Source organism: Aspergillus sydowii (assembly GCF_001890705.1).
Source record: "Aspergillus sydowii CBS 593.65 unplaced genomic scaffold ASPSYscaffold_1, whole genome shotgun sequence".
NCBI lineage: Eukaryota > Fungi > Ascomycota > Eurotiomycetes > Eurotiales > Aspergillaceae > Aspergillus > Aspergillus sydowii.
In genome coordinates, this window is record NW_024467859.1 from 423551 (window position 1) to 438622 (window position 15072).

General features: G+C 51.6%; 5 protein-coding genes across 5 annotated transcripts; 3 read left to right on the forward strand and 2 right to left on the reverse strand.

Moving 5' to 3' along the window:
• Window positions 1–156: 156 nt before the first annotated feature.
• On the forward strand, window positions 157–1973 carry ASPSYDRAFT_37945 (putative eukaryotic translation initiation factor 3 subunit EifCh). The gene is made up of 4 exons (XM_040845602.1): window positions 157–187; window positions 244–286; window positions 377–846; window positions 902–1973. Exons 1-4 carry the CDS (start codon window positions 180–182, stop codon window positions 1479–1481), a joined length of 1101 nt encoding a protein of 366 aa, XP_040707204.1. The 5' UTR covers window positions 157–179; the 3' UTR covers window positions 1482–1973.
• Window positions 1974–2074: 101 nt separating this feature from the next.
• ASPSYDRAFT_63240 (uncharacterized protein) lies at window positions 2075–3508 on the forward strand (the record flags this gene model as incomplete). The annotated part of the gene is made up of 4 exons (XM_040850227.1): window positions 2075–2354; window positions 2617–2811; window positions 2865–3011; window positions 3048–3508. 4 exons carry the CDS (start codon window positions 2075–2077, stop codon window positions 3506–3508), a joined length of 1083 nt encoding a protein of 360 aa, XP_040707205.1.
• A 312-nt stretch (window positions 3509–3820) lies between these two features.
• Window positions 3821–5063, forward strand: ASPSYDRAFT_139087 (putative mitochondrial carrier protein; the record flags this gene model as incomplete). Its single annotated transcript, XM_040840911.1, has 3 exons — window positions 3821–3850; window positions 3975–4164; window positions 4246–5063. 3 exons carry the CDS (start codon window positions 3821–3823, stop codon window positions 5061–5063), a joined length of 1038 nt encoding a protein of 345 aa, XP_040707206.1.
• Window positions 5064–5190: 127 nt separating this feature from the next.
• On the reverse strand, window positions 5191–11110 carry ASPSYDRAFT_229566 (uncharacterized protein). Its single transcript, XM_040844117.1, has 5 exons — window positions 10676–11110; window positions 9940–10602; window positions 6886–9883; window positions 6703–6824; window positions 5191–6649 (listed from the first exon to the last, which is right to left on the reverse strand). Exons 1-5 carry the CDS (start codon window positions 10907–10909, stop codon window positions 5318–5320), a joined length of 5349 nt encoding a protein of 1782 aa, XP_040707207.1. The 5' UTR covers window positions 10910–11110; the 3' UTR covers window positions 5191–5317.
• Window positions 11111–13137: 2027 nt separating this feature from the next.
• On the reverse strand, window positions 13138–15047 carry ASPSYDRAFT_37948 (uncharacterized protein). The gene is made up of 4 exons (XM_040845603.1): window positions 15004–15047; window positions 14028–14945; window positions 13674–13970; window positions 13138–13607 (listed from the first exon to the last, which is right to left on the reverse strand). Exons 2-4 carry the CDS (start codon window positions 14553–14555, stop codon window positions 13497–13499), a joined length of 936 nt encoding a protein of 311 aa, XP_040707208.1. The 5' UTR covers window positions 14556–14945; window positions 15004–15047; the 3' UTR covers window positions 13138–13496.
• Between the last annotated feature and the right edge of the window lie 25 nt (window positions 15048–15072).

Sequence of the window (15072 nt, forward strand, 5' to 3'; positions counted from 1 at the left end):
TTGTGGAGTTGCAACGGTGCTCCTAAAAGAGGAAATCGGATGTCCCTGGACAGTCTTGGCGCGCTAACCGCTTCTAGCCGGGGCGGTGGAAAATGTTCGATTCATCCACACAAATCGACCATCACATCAATCTCGTCGTCGCCGTCAGTCAACCTCATACCCCAGCTGCATCATTCAATATGGCGGAGTAAGTGTTCTTTAATCTTCGACTAGATTTTTGAGATCCAACTAACGGTTTAACAGGATAGAAGTAGTCCCCCTCACGGCCGTTAAGGTCGAGGCCCTGGTACGAAAACTCCGTCCAAATTCCCCGCTCTATTTGAAGATTTTCTGCGATGCGATATATATAAGGAGGAAACTCATGCCGGATACCTAGGTCGTTATGAAAATTATCAAGCACTGCTCTCAGACATTCCCGACGACTGCGACCGGTTCGATCGTTGGTATGGACGTGGGCGGCGTTCTCGAAATCACAAACTCCTTCCCTTTCCCCGTCGTCGAAGTCCCACCGGAGTCGCACTTTGACAATGCCGCGCCCAACCCGGCCGCCGCCGCTCCCCGCGCGAAGGCGAACACCGTTTACCAGGCAGAGATGATCCGCATGCTTCGGGAAGTTAACGTCGATGCCAACAACGTTGGATGGTACACGAGTGCGAACATGGGCAACTTTGTCAACATGAACGTTATCGAGAACCAGTTTTTCTACCAGAAGGAAATGAACGAGAGGACTGTCGCCCTTGTCCACGACCCCAGCCGCAGTGCTCAGGGAAGCCTGAGCTTGAGGGCCTTCCGCCTCTCCCCCAAGTTCATGGCCGCCTTCAAGGAGAACAAGTTCACTTCTGAGGAGTAAGACCTTCCATCCCGTGGACAACTCGCTAAGGGCCTAGCTGACATTTTGTAGACTGCAAAAGTCCAACTTGAAATACCAGGATATCCTGATAGAACTCCCCGTTGAAATCCACAACTCTCACCTGATCACCTCCTTCCTTCACCAGCTCCAGAACCAGTCCCAGTCGGCGCCTACTGACTTTCCTCCCTCTCTCGCCGCCCTGGAGAACTCACAATTTGCGAAGCAACCCATTCTGGCCCCCAACTTCGACAACCTCGCCCTCAGCATTGACCCGTTCCTCGAGAAGAACTGCGACCTCCTTCTCGACAGCATTGAGACCCACCACACCGAGACCAGCAACTTTCAGTACTACCAGCGCTCGCTCGCCCGTGAGCAGGCCAAGATCACAGCCTGGCAAACCAAGCGCAAGGCCGAGAACGCCACCCGCGCAACGCTCAAGCAGCCGCCTCTCCCAGAGGATGAGTGGCAGCGACTCTTCAAGCTGCCCCAGGAGCCCAGCCGCCTCGACAGCATGCTCAACAGCCGCCAAGTGGAGCAGTACGCCCGCCAAGTCGACAGCTTTGTCTCTTCCACGACGGGTAAGATGTTCGCCGTCAAGGGCAACCTGCTGCCCGGCGAGATCGCCAAATAATTTACTGGATGTGTTATGGAAACGGGGATTTGGGATTCATGCATGACCTTACGGCGTAAGGAGGGAAAATTCTTGTACTGACTGTTAATATGTCCCTTGTGTTTATTCCAGTGACGAATAGAGTTACGGGATATGTTAGAGATGCTATCTACATGACTTGAATACTCGTTCCTATTCTACGTATTCGTAGTTTCTCTGCGAGACCTGCCAACTAATTTCAATCTATGTAGTGCGGTGTGTGTTGGAATATGCACGTGGCGACACCCTGACACCCTGACCAACGATAAACTTCATTTGTGTCGTATCAATATGCCATGTTATACTGTATACTACGCAGTATTAATATCCACCATCCGAACTTGACCGTACCTTTCTATTTCACATACCAGAAAGGAACGACTACTGCATAATCGACAGCTCAGGTTCCCGCTTAGAACCCAGTGACAGCACCACAATTGCAATTATGCTTTCGCGTAAGGAAGTCTCGGTAACTCTATTGGCCTCCCCCTCCATCCATAAATGGCTGATTCTCCCAATTCCAAGACCAGACGGCGGCAAAACTCTGAACACCAACATACAAAAGCAATACCGGTATGGATAGCGCAGTTGAGAAGGATATGAGGATGTGTAATGCTGGGGCTGGCATGATGGATATGATGGACAGGATGATGGACAAGATGAATGACATCTCACACAAAATGGACAAGCTGAACAACGCGTTCGAAAGGACGATGGACTGGCTTGGGGACGGGGTCAACAAGGAGGCGATGGGCGAGACGTACAGAAAGGGCAAGCAAGAGGAGAATAAGATGCAAGCGAAGCCCATGATGCATGGGATATCTACGACTGGCGTGCCCGCGAATTATACTGGCAGTCAGGATGGGGCGGAGGATACGGATGAAACAGTCTCTAGATGACCCCCATGATATGATTACACCACCGCTCTGCTACATCTGTTCCTGTTATATCTATCTTGCAGACGCCAATCCGCGGCTCACACCGGACGTTTATATGGGCGAGAGGAAGGTGGCCGATAAACATTTCTGGCGCGATAATGCCTGGCCTCGATACTTTCGCATGAGCAAGCAATTCCCCATGCACAGATAGTTTGACCTATTCTAACGCACACATACAGTCCTACTACACCCGAAGAGAGATCTCTGCAAACTCTCCGGCACGGCATTCTTTGCCAACCGTGATAGGGGATACCGAACGCTTCATGTTCCATGGGACGAGGATATGGGTATCATCGGCCCTGCTGAGGTTGATAACAAACTACTTGCACAAGCCTTTGTTCGAGATACACCGGAGAACCCTGCCGAAGACAGGCGTACCGGATTTATTGTGCATACCCGATGCTGGGACTTACTCCAAACTCACAAGGCCTGGTCGCCTGGTCCCTTTCCGGTGTCGATCTGAGAGTCATCCTAGATGCTTTGCGGCGCAAAAGCGCGAGGGACTGGAAGGAGCCACCCCCGGGCGAGCAGCCTTACTCCCAGAATGCCTGGCCTATGCTATCAGACTTTGGAGGTAATACGAATATCTAGTCACTTATATGGGAAGTAGAAGGGCTAACTATTGTCGTCACACCAATACTAGATCCGTTCGTTAGCAAACTTGTGGACTCGTTGATCCGTCAAGCTCGCCGAATGACACACAAGAGGTTCAAAGTCATACGGCACAAACAACGAACAAGGACATGGCTGAACAGGATTCCACCAGAGATTCTCTCTACTATAGCAAATCTGCTTCCAGCGCCAGATGTCTCTGCTATTCAGAAAGCCATAGGAAACTATCTGGGTGATGCGTTTTGGCGTTCCCGAATTTCTACCGAGCATTTTCACGAGATAAGGCCTCTGTTGGACGAGACATTGGACTGGGAATTCTTATGTTCTGAACTTGAGCAGTTAGATGAATATTTCGAACAAGATTTCGAGCAACACCGGTGGGCCTCTACTGATAAATTACTTGGACGCAGGTGGGCTTTAAAGCAATTGGATGAAATAGCAGTCTTTATCTCAAGATGATGGTTGAGATTTTGGCATTCAGCTATATAGCGAAACAAAACCGACCATGACCAATATTTGCTTTCCAAGAATAACTACACAGTATCATTATAGTAGTTCCATGACAACTCATAGCAGACTGTATGGGAAGTAACAAGTTAGGGCAAGGCTCCCACGTGCAGGGATGGATACAGTAGGTATGACCTCATCGATTGATAACGATAAGATCATGACATCCATCCAGCTTCACCCACTATTTCAGACACCCTACATGGATTCTCAGGATGATATTCTATTTAAATAGCTCCTTCTAGACCATGGTCAAAATATACAATGCAAAACAGCGCCCTTGATATTTGGATCGTAAGTCTGCAACGTTTCTATTACTCAGCCCCACCCGTGCACTGAGACACTATATCCTCCCTCCACCCCTCTATCGTCACTCATCCATTGAGCTTAAGAACTCGAAGAACTCACCACCAAATAGGCCGGTGCGGTCGCAGTCGTGACAGTTGACTTTCTTGTCTACCCTTTTGACACCCTCAAAACCCGCATCCAATCACCCAACTACAACACAATCTACAAAGATGCCACTACGAATACAGTTAGGAAGAACGTACTGTTCCGGGGGTTATACCAAGGTGTTTTCAGTGTTGTTCTGAGCACAATCCCTGCTTGTACGTTTTCACCTCCAGCTTACGCTCGGTTTTGATTATCTACGGACTGGCATGGTACTGATAACCGATTTTGTGGTACAGCAGGAGCATTCTTCACAACATACGAAAACGTCAAGGCGACGCTCAACAAAACGAAATCAAAATCCAACTCGGCAATCCTCCAAGCAACCCCGGCGCCAATGATAAATGCCGCATCCTCATCTGCTGGCGAAATGGTCTCGTGTCTCCTTCTGACACCCGCAGAAGTCATAAAACAGAATGCCCAGGTTATACACAACACCCCTGGAGGGAAAGGGAAAGGGAAAGCCCACCCTGGAAATGTGACCCTTCAAGTTCTCTCCCGCTTCAGGCGGCATCCCTGGAAACTATGGAGTGGGTATACCGCGCTCGTTGGGCGGAATCTTCCATCGACAGGCGTGAACTTCCCCATTTTTGAAGCCGTGAAGGGTTATCTTGTTGACCGGCGACGAAGACGTCTCGGCTACAATACTGCTACTAATGGCGCAGACACTGCACGAGGACGCAGGGGTATACAAGAAGAACCCGTCTTCGAGCGCGCGGTTTTGACAGGGGTCGCGGCGAGTATATCAGGGAGTATAGCCTCTGTTGTGACGACGCCAATTGATGTTGTCAAGACACGGATGATGCTTGCTGCTGCTAGTGATTCTTCGTCTGGAGCTTCTACTGTGGCAGCAGTATCTAGGGGAAAAGGGAACAGTATTTGGGCTGTTGGGGGGCGGATATTTAGAGAAGAGGGCGTAAGGGGTCTTTTTCGGGGAGGAGCAATTCGCGTGGTCTGGACAGCCATCTCATTTTGTATTTATTTGAGCATGTATGAGGGAGGGAGGTTTTATCTGGAGAAGAGGAGGGCGATGCGGGCTGAGTTGGATAATTCATAAATAGTTTAGATTGGATATCGGGTGCATGTAATAGAATTTGTTTCAATATAGTGGAGGTTAAGGGTTCGTTATACAAACAAGGTATCAGTAATCCAACAGCAAAAGACCAAAACCAAGAGGTCGATAATAATAAGGACAATAATCGTCAGGCTAGGGGAGAAGAAGAAAAAGCAATAATCCATGTCCGTAACACATCATTTCATCATGTGAATCATCAAGCATCTGTTAAAAAAAGAAAAAAAAAAAAAAAGACATTAACCAAATGTCGTGAGCTTCTTCAGCCAACCGGGTCTTCTCGGTGGCTCAGCTCCATATCGATTGTACTTCATCCCGCGGTCTCGTTCATAGTCTCCACTAGAGCTGGTCTTGCCAGTTTCGCGTTCTGCTCTTCGGTCTTCACGCTTTCTCGCACGGAGATCCTCAATCTCCCGATCGTCCAATCCGGGATACTTGCTTCGACGGCGGGACTGACGACGAAGCTCGCGACGGGCTTCTTCATCTGACGACATTGTGTGGCCAGGAATTTCGTCTTCAGGTCCCGGAGGCATGTCCAGCACAGTCTGCACAATTGGTGGTGGCTCCGGAGGCTCATCGGCCTGCGACTCTACCCAAGACGATGTTTTATCCTTGCGTGCTCCAAGTGGCATGGGCGTAGGTCTCGTCGTATCTGGAGGCGCTTTGGATTTCCGGCGGCTCGACTTTTCATCATCTCTGGACCGTTGAGTGAAGCGAGTTCTTTCAGGATCATGGCTATCGAGATAGAAGTCTCTCGCGCCTCTGTCGTCTACCCGTGAACGGTGCCGTCTCTGTCGCTGTTCGTAACCAGGGTTTTCGTTCATTTCTACTTCTCGCTGCCGCCTGCGCTCTCGTCTTCCGGCAGCCAAGCGAGCCTCCGCTTCCCGAGCCTCTTGCTCTTCCCTGCGGATACGCTCTTCACGAGCTGCTCTACGGGCGCGCTTCTCCTCGCGCCGACGCTCCTCTTCTTCTCGAAGGTGTCTCTCATGCTCTTCGCGCTCACGGGCCCTTTCCTCTCGTTGGCGAGCCTTTTCCTCTCTCCGACGCGCCCGTCGCTCCTCAGCCTCCCGGAGCTCGGTCTCCCGTAGCTCATCAGCAGCAGCCTGCGGGGCTTGTCGCGATGCACGTTTAGCTCTGCGTGCTGCCTTTCGAGCGTCCACATCTCCTGCCTCAGCATCAGGAAAAGCACCGACGATAGCAGGCTCAGGAGCACCTCCTTCGCCATCTGGGTCCGGACGCGTAGAGCGTCGTTTCCGATCATCACGGCGACGTCGAGTTTCCTCGCGCTCAGTCTCCGTTGCGTATCGTGTCTCGTCATCGCGACGAGAACGAGATTTGCGACGCTCTGGGGCCGGGGCTAGGGCCTCAGGCTTTGCATTTCTCCGCAAAGACCCAAGCAAGCCCATAAGACCAGTGGACTCTTGCTTCTTAGGCATAGTATTTGACCGTTTTACGCGTCGTTCCCGTTCTCTTGATGGAGGGGCTTCGACAAATGCGATGTCGTCTGGACCAGAGAATACATCGGGGCCCCTCTCCTCATCTTCTCGATGTTCTTCGGGGTTTGATCTCGACTAGGAATCATGTTAGTCACGTTCAGTCCCTTTTCAGGCGGCGCGTCTCTTACCCGTCTCGCCGAAGGTCGGCCAGAGTGTCTAGAACCGGAATGTCTTGAACCCTCCTTGGAAGGTTGCTCAACCTCTTCCCGATCGACCACGACCAGATCTTCGTCCTCAATAGCATATGGATCTGGCACACCTTAAAATGAGTTAGAAATCCAAACTTAACAAATGGGCAATAGTGAACTTACGAGATTTCCTCCGCTCCCTGTGTCTGTCTTTCCTAGATGATGATTCCTTAACACCCATCATTTTTGCTGCTTTATCCGGAACAGGGCCGTCATCCGGAGGTGGAGTGGGAAATCCGGCCTCATCAATATCGACCGATTGGTGTCGTGATGATCGCTTAGAGTCATGTGCGGCAGATCTTTTAACTGACTTAGTTCGCGAAGGCTGCGGAGGCGTGCCGAGAATGAAGTTAGAAAATCCCATGCCACGGCTGGCCCTGGCATCCCGGCGTCTGTCCCTGTCAGATGCCGAGGACCTCTCGCCTTCGTTCTCAGATTCTCTCGCCCTTGCCTGCTTCGTCGATTTGGACCGCGAAACGGCTGGTGGAGGTTCCTTCTTGCTAAGCCTAGCCTCAGTGGTGCGGGACTTCCTTGGAGGCGTGGCGCCGAAAAATCCCCAAGAGGCAGGCGCAGCTGAGCGTTCAGCGCGCGAACGCTCCTTTTTGGCGGGCTTTTCTGGTGTTGTCTCCGGTGAAGGCGGGTTTTCGGCATCTGCGTCTAGCGCGCCGGACGCCATCATATCGTCAGCAGTAAGAGGTTCTTGTGGCGGTATAGCCTTTTTCGAACCTTTCTTGCTCTTTTTGGCCATCTTCTCAGGCTTCGGGGCAGGTTCTGGCTCTTCTTCAACGTCTGGCCCCTTTTCTCTCTCTTCTGCTGGTGCAGCATCAGGCTCCGGCGCTGGCTCGGGTTCAACCTCCTTGCCCTTCTTCTTCTTCTTCTTGTCGGCCTTTGATACGGGTTCGGGCTCCGGATCAGGGGCCGGTTCCGGCTCGGGCTCAACCTTCTTCGATTTCTTCTTCTTCTTTTCAGTCTTTGTCGGTTCAGGTTCAGGTTCTGGTTCCGGTTCGGGCTCAGCCGCTGGTTCAGGCTCGGGTTCAGGTTCAGGCTCGGGCTCGGGCTCAGGCTCAGGCTCCTTGGCCTTCTTTTTCTTTGCAGTCTCAGATTCTAAAAGCTTCGCTTTCTCTTTCCTTCTTCTCTCCCTCTCTTTTTCCTTCTCCCTTTCCTTTTCCTTTTCCTTCTCTTTCTCCCGCTTTTTCTTTTCCTTCTTTGATAGCGGAGGCTCTTCCTTTTTAGATTCGGGCTCCGGTTCTGGTTCTGGTTCTGGTTCGGGTTCAGGCTCCGCTTGTGGAGATTCCTCAACCTCGTCGTCAAAAGCGTCAGGGAAGCTGCCTGGCACCGAGTCGTGCGAGCGCTCTGCTTTGCTAGGCTCAACGTCTACTAGGTCCTCCTGTGGGGTTGGCTCCACTGAGTCTGGTGCAGACCGGGCGGTGTCCTTATCTTTTGATTTTAATTTTTCCACGGCATCTTGCTCTTTCTGCCTCTCTTTCTTTGCTTTTTCGAGAGCGCTGATGCGCTCCGCAACAGACAACTTTGTTGATGGTTTGGACTTGGAGGTGGCAACACCCGTCTTAGCTGACATCGCGGCTGGCGCGGGTGGCTCAGGTGCTTCTGGCGCGACTGGCGCTTCTGGCGCCTCAGGCGGGACATCTTTCTGCTCGTCACCAACATCAATAAGAAGATCAGGTTCGGCAGCCGGGGTTGTTTCTTCCACCGGGTCGAGTTCCTTAGGCTTCTCCTCGGTCTTTTTCTTGGGGGTCTTTGTTTTGGTTGTGCCCATTGTTGCTGCTCCCAGACTGGCCCAGAACCCTTTGGCGGCCTTTGGGGTCTCTGCTTTCTTGGTTGACTTTGCAGGCTTGCTATCATGATCATCCCAGATGGAGTCTTGATTGTTCTCAGACTCCCTGGTGAACTCTCTCTCAAGACCTAGAGATGGAGGCGTGGGAGCAGGCGGCGGTGGCTCTTCTGAAATCCTGTTCTTCTTTGACTTTTTCTTGTCTTTTGAAGAGCCCCAGATTCCTGCCCACCCGCCGTCCTCGACTGGATCTTCTTCAGGTTGATCCTCGGCTATCTCGACTAGTTGGTTGTTCTCATTTGGAACCGGCTCCGGATCGGCAGGCGCTTCCTGGACTGGTTCAGGATCTGTGGCCGGTTCTACTTTTGGTGGAGGCTCCAGAGGGAAATCTCGTCCAGGAATAGGCAGTCCCTTTTTGGTCAAGTTTCTCTCACGCTTCTTTCTCTCTTTAGATGATAGATTAAGCCAGTCATCGTAGAGCGGGTCGTCTGGGAAATCGGGCTTCCATTCTTCAGGCTCGGGCTCGGGCTCGGGCTCAGGTTCAGCTGGAGGAGGCGTAGGCTCTCGAGGTGGTTCCGGGGCAGGTTCCGGGACAGCCTTCCCTTTCTTTTTCTTATTCTTCTTGTCAGTGGCACTGAAGCCCCAGCCCCAACCATCGTTCTTTTCTGCTTCCTCTTTAGCCTTCCGTTCTTCTTCCTCCTTTGCTTTTCGCTCTTCCTCTTCCTTCGCCAGGCGTTCCTCCTCCTCCTGTCGAAGCCGTTCCTCTTCTTCCTGTCTCTTTCTCTCCGCCTCAGCTTCCTCTTCTTCCTGCCTCTTCCTCTCTTCATCTTCTTGACGCTTCTTTTCTTCTTCCTCCTTCTTCTTTCTTTCCTCTTCTTTCCTCTGCTTCTTATTCTTCTTTGTGGTACCAAATCCGCCTAGCCAATCGTCGGTGGCGGGCGGCTCCGGGGCCTTGGGTGGCTCCTCAGGTACAGGCTCCTCGGCTTTCTTCTTGTCCTTCTTGCTGCCCGACAAGATATTTCCCCAGCCATCATCGGCGGCATTAGTATCACCATTCGTAGCTGGAGCTGGATCAAAGCCTCCTCCAAAGCCAAATCCCATAGAAGTGTTCAAAGGATCAGATTTGAGGCCGCCGCCCCATGGGTTGGTGTCCTTTCCCCCGGTTGCGCCTGAAAGAGAATCGAGTCCCCATTTATTACCAGCGCTGCCGCCACCACTCCCCCATCCGCCGAAACTGAATCCGGTGGATTTTTGGGAATCAAGATTCAAGTCAAGCTGCGGGGCTCCATCATTCAGACTCACATCTTGGAGATCGCCCGCGGGTTCCACCTAGTTCATGGTCAGCAATCAACATTAATAAAGCAGCTACAATAATAAGTGCATACTTTGCCCTTTTTCTTCTTCTTCCCGGCCCCGACGCCGGCCCATGAGTCGTCGTTGTCCCCATCAGCGTCGTCCGCCCAGCTCAGTCCTGTGTTTTTGGCTGCGTCGGCCTCTTCTTGTGCTTTTCGCTCCTCCTCTTCTTTGGCAAGCCGTTCCTCCTCCTCTTTCTTCTGTTGCTTCTTCTTCTTTGAACTTGTTGCTGTGCCCCAGGGATCTCCCCAGCCATCATCGTCGCCATTATTGCCATCGTCGCCGTTCCCGTCTCCAGACCCACCTGCATCGCCGCCTCCATCATCTGGCTTATCGCTGTTCTCTTCCGGCGGTGGTGGAGGCGGATCGTTCGTGGGCGGCGGCGCGGCGGGCTTCGCAGCTGCCCCCTTTTTCTTCTTACCTTTATGTTCCCGAATACCGAAGGGGCTCTCGAAATCAATAACCTGATGTGAAGACCGTGTCTTGGAGCCCCTAATTTCCTCAACGCCCGTCTCGTAAGCCCATGTTCTCCTTTGAGCTAACGGTGAAGCCACAGAGTAATCGGGCGGGAGATCGCTGATTGCCTCGTCATATGGAGGTGGAGAGATATCGTTGCTCAAGCGCTCGGGAAGGCGAAGGTCGATTTCAAAAGCCAATGTTGCATCACGGAATGTGTTCAGACGGCGCTCTATATCCTGCATATACTAAGACAAAAAAAATAATAAGCATTATACATTGGGTAGCCAGACGCGTCCCCACGCAACATACCTCTGTAACCATTTTAGTTAGACCCAATGCCGTCTGTTGAATATCTCCACACGGCAAAGAAGGCACAGCCTCCCAAGCACTCATGTCATTTTTCCGGAGCTCCTCCTTTGTAAGCGGCGGCCACAACTCGTCGCGACTTCCGATATGACCCTTTGACGATTCCATACTCTGACTGCGGCGCGGAGCTTCGTAGTTCAGCGTAGACCCGCTATAGAGTACGCGCGTAGCATCCATGGCGGGCAGTAGGATGGCCAGCGACCCGAGTCCACCAAGCGCATGCGTATTGGGGCCGAGCCGCAGGCTAAAATAAGAACGCTTCTATATATTTCCTTGACTGAACCGCAATAGCGAACGCGGGAGTACGGACGAGCGGAAAATAATGCTGGACGACGACGCAAGTATATACAAACAGTCGAGTGTCGAGCCGAAGGCTTGAAAAATCTGAATAAAAATCCCACCTCGGTGACTCGTCGTTACTGCGAGATCACAAGCGTTCGGCGCCTGCTGGCGATCCCCCAAAAAAAAAAGTCGATTTCAACTCGGAACAAGCAAAGGCTTATCAACCGGGGACCGAATTTTGTCGGCGGGAAGTAAACAGCCGAAGCATCTGGCTCCTGCCGACGGAAATGGAAGCGATATGAGGGCGATCGCAGGGTGCTTAATAGGGAGAAGCAAGGATACAGGCGAAGGTCATGGAGTTCATGACCTCAAGGCACTCGAGGCGGTGGGTGGGAATGAAGGAGGATGGATTGTCCTGCGAAAGATCGGCCAACGAAAGAACGGGATTGGACGGTGTGCTATGCGATGGATCCTGGATACAGCTCGGAATGTGAACCAAGTTAAAGAACTAAAGGGGCTTGGGAAACCCAGCAATGTTAGTGGTCGCGCAAAAGCAAGAGGAAAATTTTTCGTTCTGCTTTTCTTTTGCAGTCATCGACTGATCGGGCTCTGGTTCCCCTCTGTCTCGTCCGTTGCATGCTTACCCGTGGGATCTGTGCTACGCATTGATCGGCATGACGGGGAGAGTCAATCGCTATCAACGGTGGCTGGGGAGGAAAACGCTGGAGCACCGCTAATCGAGATAGGATAGGCGCGCAAAATCGGATACAGCGATGAAAGCGATAACGAATGGGACAGTCGAATGCAGAATCTTAAAAATGATTGATTGAAGAGACGATAGAGGCAGAAGATATGGAATGAAGGTCACGCAGGGACACACACAGGAAATTCAGCGGTGGGCGCAAATGGTCCTATCGATAAAGATTCCACCCCTCCTTTGCACCAAGCATGATGCACGATGGCTGTAGCCAAGGGGGGAATGCAGCTATTTAATCTGCCCTCTGTCACTTGCTTCGAGATTGGAGTCGGACTGCCGACTTGCATTCAAATAGGTACCTAACTGGCTATACAGAGCAACCTTAAGATGTTTGTTGTCGCCAAACCCAAGTGGGGTTCATGATGGACGGACCCTTGGTTCATCCCCAGCATCAACAACAGTGCCATGGTACAACCTAAACCTCCCGATCTTGATGGATCATATATTTCCTTCTTCACTCTGCATCAACTAGCAGCTTGCAAACTTTGTCAAACAGCCTCTCAAGCCCCGAAATGCCCCAACAGGAAGTCAAGAACCTCGGACACCCGCCAAACAGTCGCCGTTTCAAGCTGCGTCGACGTGTGCTCTTGCTCACCGCATCGAAGGCAAAGCCTCCAAGATCATCCTCCGCAGCCTATGGGATGAGTTGGCGCACGACCAAGCCTTCGCCATTGGCCCTTTTATTATCGTCTGCGTCTTTGGCACTGGCCGGGCACCGTCTGATGCTTCCCATGTCTTGATCTGCTTCCCGTTCCGCCTGTTCTCTCCGCAAGTCGCCTCAATTGAACTGACTGGTTTCGAGGCTGTTGATAAGCTCCTGTTTCGCGCTCATCACCTAAATTCTACGATCCGTACTTTCGAGCTTCAGTTAAGTGCTCACAATGACCTCTAGTACTCGAGCAAGACTCGGAATCACCAATCGACTCAACGACAATAATGACTCAATCTCGGCCTCCCACTAACAATACCCACACAACTACGGGGTAAATCCTCCGTCGGCTGTCATGCAGTTCTTCATGCCCAATATGGAGACCTTGTCCCTGCATACCAGCCATTGCCTGACTGTTTGACACCCCATCGACCGTGCCCTCGACGTCGAGGTCATGGCAAATGTTTTTTTGACTCCAAATATCCACCTCATCTCACTGGCGGTGAAGGAGTCCTGCACGTTTATCATGCAACAACACTGATTTAAACAGGAATCTGCATGTTTGAAATCCACTATCATAGTAGCACGGACATTGCGGCTTCCGCTTGATATGCATGAAATTCCCATCTGCAGACTCGAAATCGCAAAGGTACTCGATATTATGCCCAGCGCGAATGTGATTATGCCTGTGGCTCGGATGCGGGACTTCAACGGGGCCGCTCGAAGTATGCCGTGTAAATCATTGTACGACTTACCTCCATAATCAGGGCATGCCAATGGTTTTCATAGCAGGAATAATACGCATATTTTTTTCACCGCGGGGTCCAATAATCTAGGGAAACTACAGTACATTCAAGACACGAGTAAGGTACATCAATAACACCTCGCGGACGAAGGGCAGGAACAGGCCAATATGTGAGTATTAGACAAATAAAATCAATGAGTTCTGAATGCCCTACAACACTTAGAGCCTTATCCCTCTAATATCAAAAATCCCACCATACAGAAGCCATAAACTCGAGCTGCTTGCATCAAAGAAAGAAAGGATATCATGTGTTGGTCAACATCGCACCAGCCTACTCCTCGTCCTCGGCCCGTTGAGACTGCTCTGGAGCTGGCTTTCCATAGACCTCAAGGTACTCGCGCTCGTAGCGTTGCCTATCGGCTTTCGCTGCCTCTCTGTATTTCTGTTCGCACGCGTTAGCCTGAATGGCGAATGATTGTAGGTGCAACACTTTTGTGTATTTGCTCACCTCCTTCGCTGATTCTGACAAGCTCTTCCATTCATTTGCCGCTGCTTGGGTCAAGTTTGCAACATCGGTTCTGCTCTTGTCGCGCTGCTCCTGGTAAAATATAATAAAGGGCGAAAGTGGCTTTTTGACCAACCGATCATCTTTGATTAGAGTAACTTTCTTGGAGTCCTTAATTCTCCCCAACCGACGCCGAGCCTTGTTGGCTTCCATGATTTGAAGAGGCGTGTGAGACTGAACCCATGCTTCATAAGCAGCTTTGTTAGCGGCCCTGTTAGCAGTGGCGATATCGACGTAGTGCTATAGCTTTGTTAACCATTATCCCTAGATGTATAGAAGCCCAAAGTGTTGACGAACCTGATGCTCCTCAGCACTGATTGATCGCGCAAGTTCAATTGCCTTCTTGAAGGCCTCGGGCCTTGTTTGGCCCTCTTTATCCACCTGCGCTGACTTGGTGGTAACTGCTACCACCCAAGCAGACACCGGAAGGCCCTTTGGCAGCTTCAAAGAAGCTTCCTTTAGCTCCCGTAGATGTTTCCTGAACGCCGCGGCTTTCTTCTTCTCCTTCTGTTCTTCGGTCATCGGCCCCTTCTTCCTGCCAGGTCTCTTTGCGGCCTTCTTGGGCTGCTTCTTCTTCTTCGGCTTGCCGGCGGTCGACCCCTTCGGACGGCCTTTATCCGCATAGCCTCGGACAAGGTTTCCAACTATGGAGCCTGATAGGGGAACGCTATGGGTGATGGAGGTCGGTCGGGATTGACGCGCAACAAACGAGATACGGCGAACGTTGTTCTGCGGCGCGATCACCCGGATAGAGCGCGCAAAAGCGCCCTGCACTGGGAGCTTCCGCAGGATATTTCCGCCACGGCGGACGAGATTAACAGGCATTGCGAGCTTGACTCAACAACAACAACAACACAGGGTATAGTAGAGGAATAGGTGACGGAGGTTAAAAGGGAAACGAGTCTCGGTCGTGCGACGGAGGTGGAGTGGCTCTGATACAGGGCTAGCGTCAACCAGGCGACGAGCCGACGATTCGCTGCAGGGGCTTGGGCGAAGGAGCTTGAGCTGAAACCGGAGGCTGGGGTCGCGTCGTTTGGGCTCTACCGAAAGGGGAAGTACGTTGCACGTGACCAAGCTCCGATCGAGGCCGGTGACTTCACTTTTCACGTGATTTGGGTGGCCAACACCTTAAGGCTAAAAATGAACGGGACTTCTAGCCTCGAAGAACCCAAGACAGCCAGATTGTCAACACGGTGGTGGTCTCCTGCCAGAGTGCTATATTTAATTGATACGACATCAGATGGAACGGTAATCTAGAAACTGTTTCGCTTACCTCGCCGCTGCTCGAGCTTTCTTTGAGTCCCAGTACGGAGTAATACTCACTCATTGCTGGCCTGCAACA

What these genes read in the sequence shown, in the direction of transcription:
- ASPSYDRAFT_37945 (XM_040845602.1), top strand. An exon ending in CCGTTAAGGTCGAGGCCCTG is followed by an intron (nt 287 to 376) that starts GTACGAAAACTC and finishes CCGGATACCTAG; the next exon opens with GTCGTTATGAAAATTATCAA. An exon ending in AACAAGTTCACTTCTGAGGA is followed by an intron (nt 847 to 901) that starts GTAAGACCTTCC and finishes GACATTTTGTAG; the next exon opens with ACTGCAAAAGTCCAACTTGA.
- ASPSYDRAFT_229566 (XM_040844117.1), bottom strand. Translation starts at nt 10,909, where the DNA reads ATGGATGCTACGCGCGTACTCTATAGCGGGTCTACGCTGAACTACGAA. An exon ending in CAGGGAGCGGAGGAAATCTC is followed by an intron (nt 6,825 to 6,885) that starts GTAAGTTCACTA and finishes AAGGTGTGCCAG; the next exon opens with ATCCATATGCTATTGAGGAC. An exon ending in GCCGACCTTCGGCGAGACGG is followed by an intron (nt 6,650 to 6,702) that starts GTAAGAGACGCG and finishes CATGATTCCTAG; the next exon opens with TCGAGATCAAACCCCGAAGA.
- ASPSYDRAFT_37948 (XM_040845603.1), bottom strand. Translation starts at nt 14,555, where the DNA reads ATGCCTGTTAATCTCGTCCGCCGTGGCGGAAATATCCTGCGGAAGCTC. An exon ending in TCAGTGCTGAGGAGCATCAG is followed by an intron (nt 13,971 to 14,027) that starts GTTCGTCAACAC and finishes ACAAAGCTATAG; the next exon opens with CACTACGTCGATATCGCCAC. An exon ending in TGTCAGAATCAGCGAAGGAG is followed by an intron (nt 13,608 to 13,673) that starts GTGAGCAAATAC and finishes GCGTGCGAACAG; the next exon opens with AAATACAGAGAGGCAGCGAA.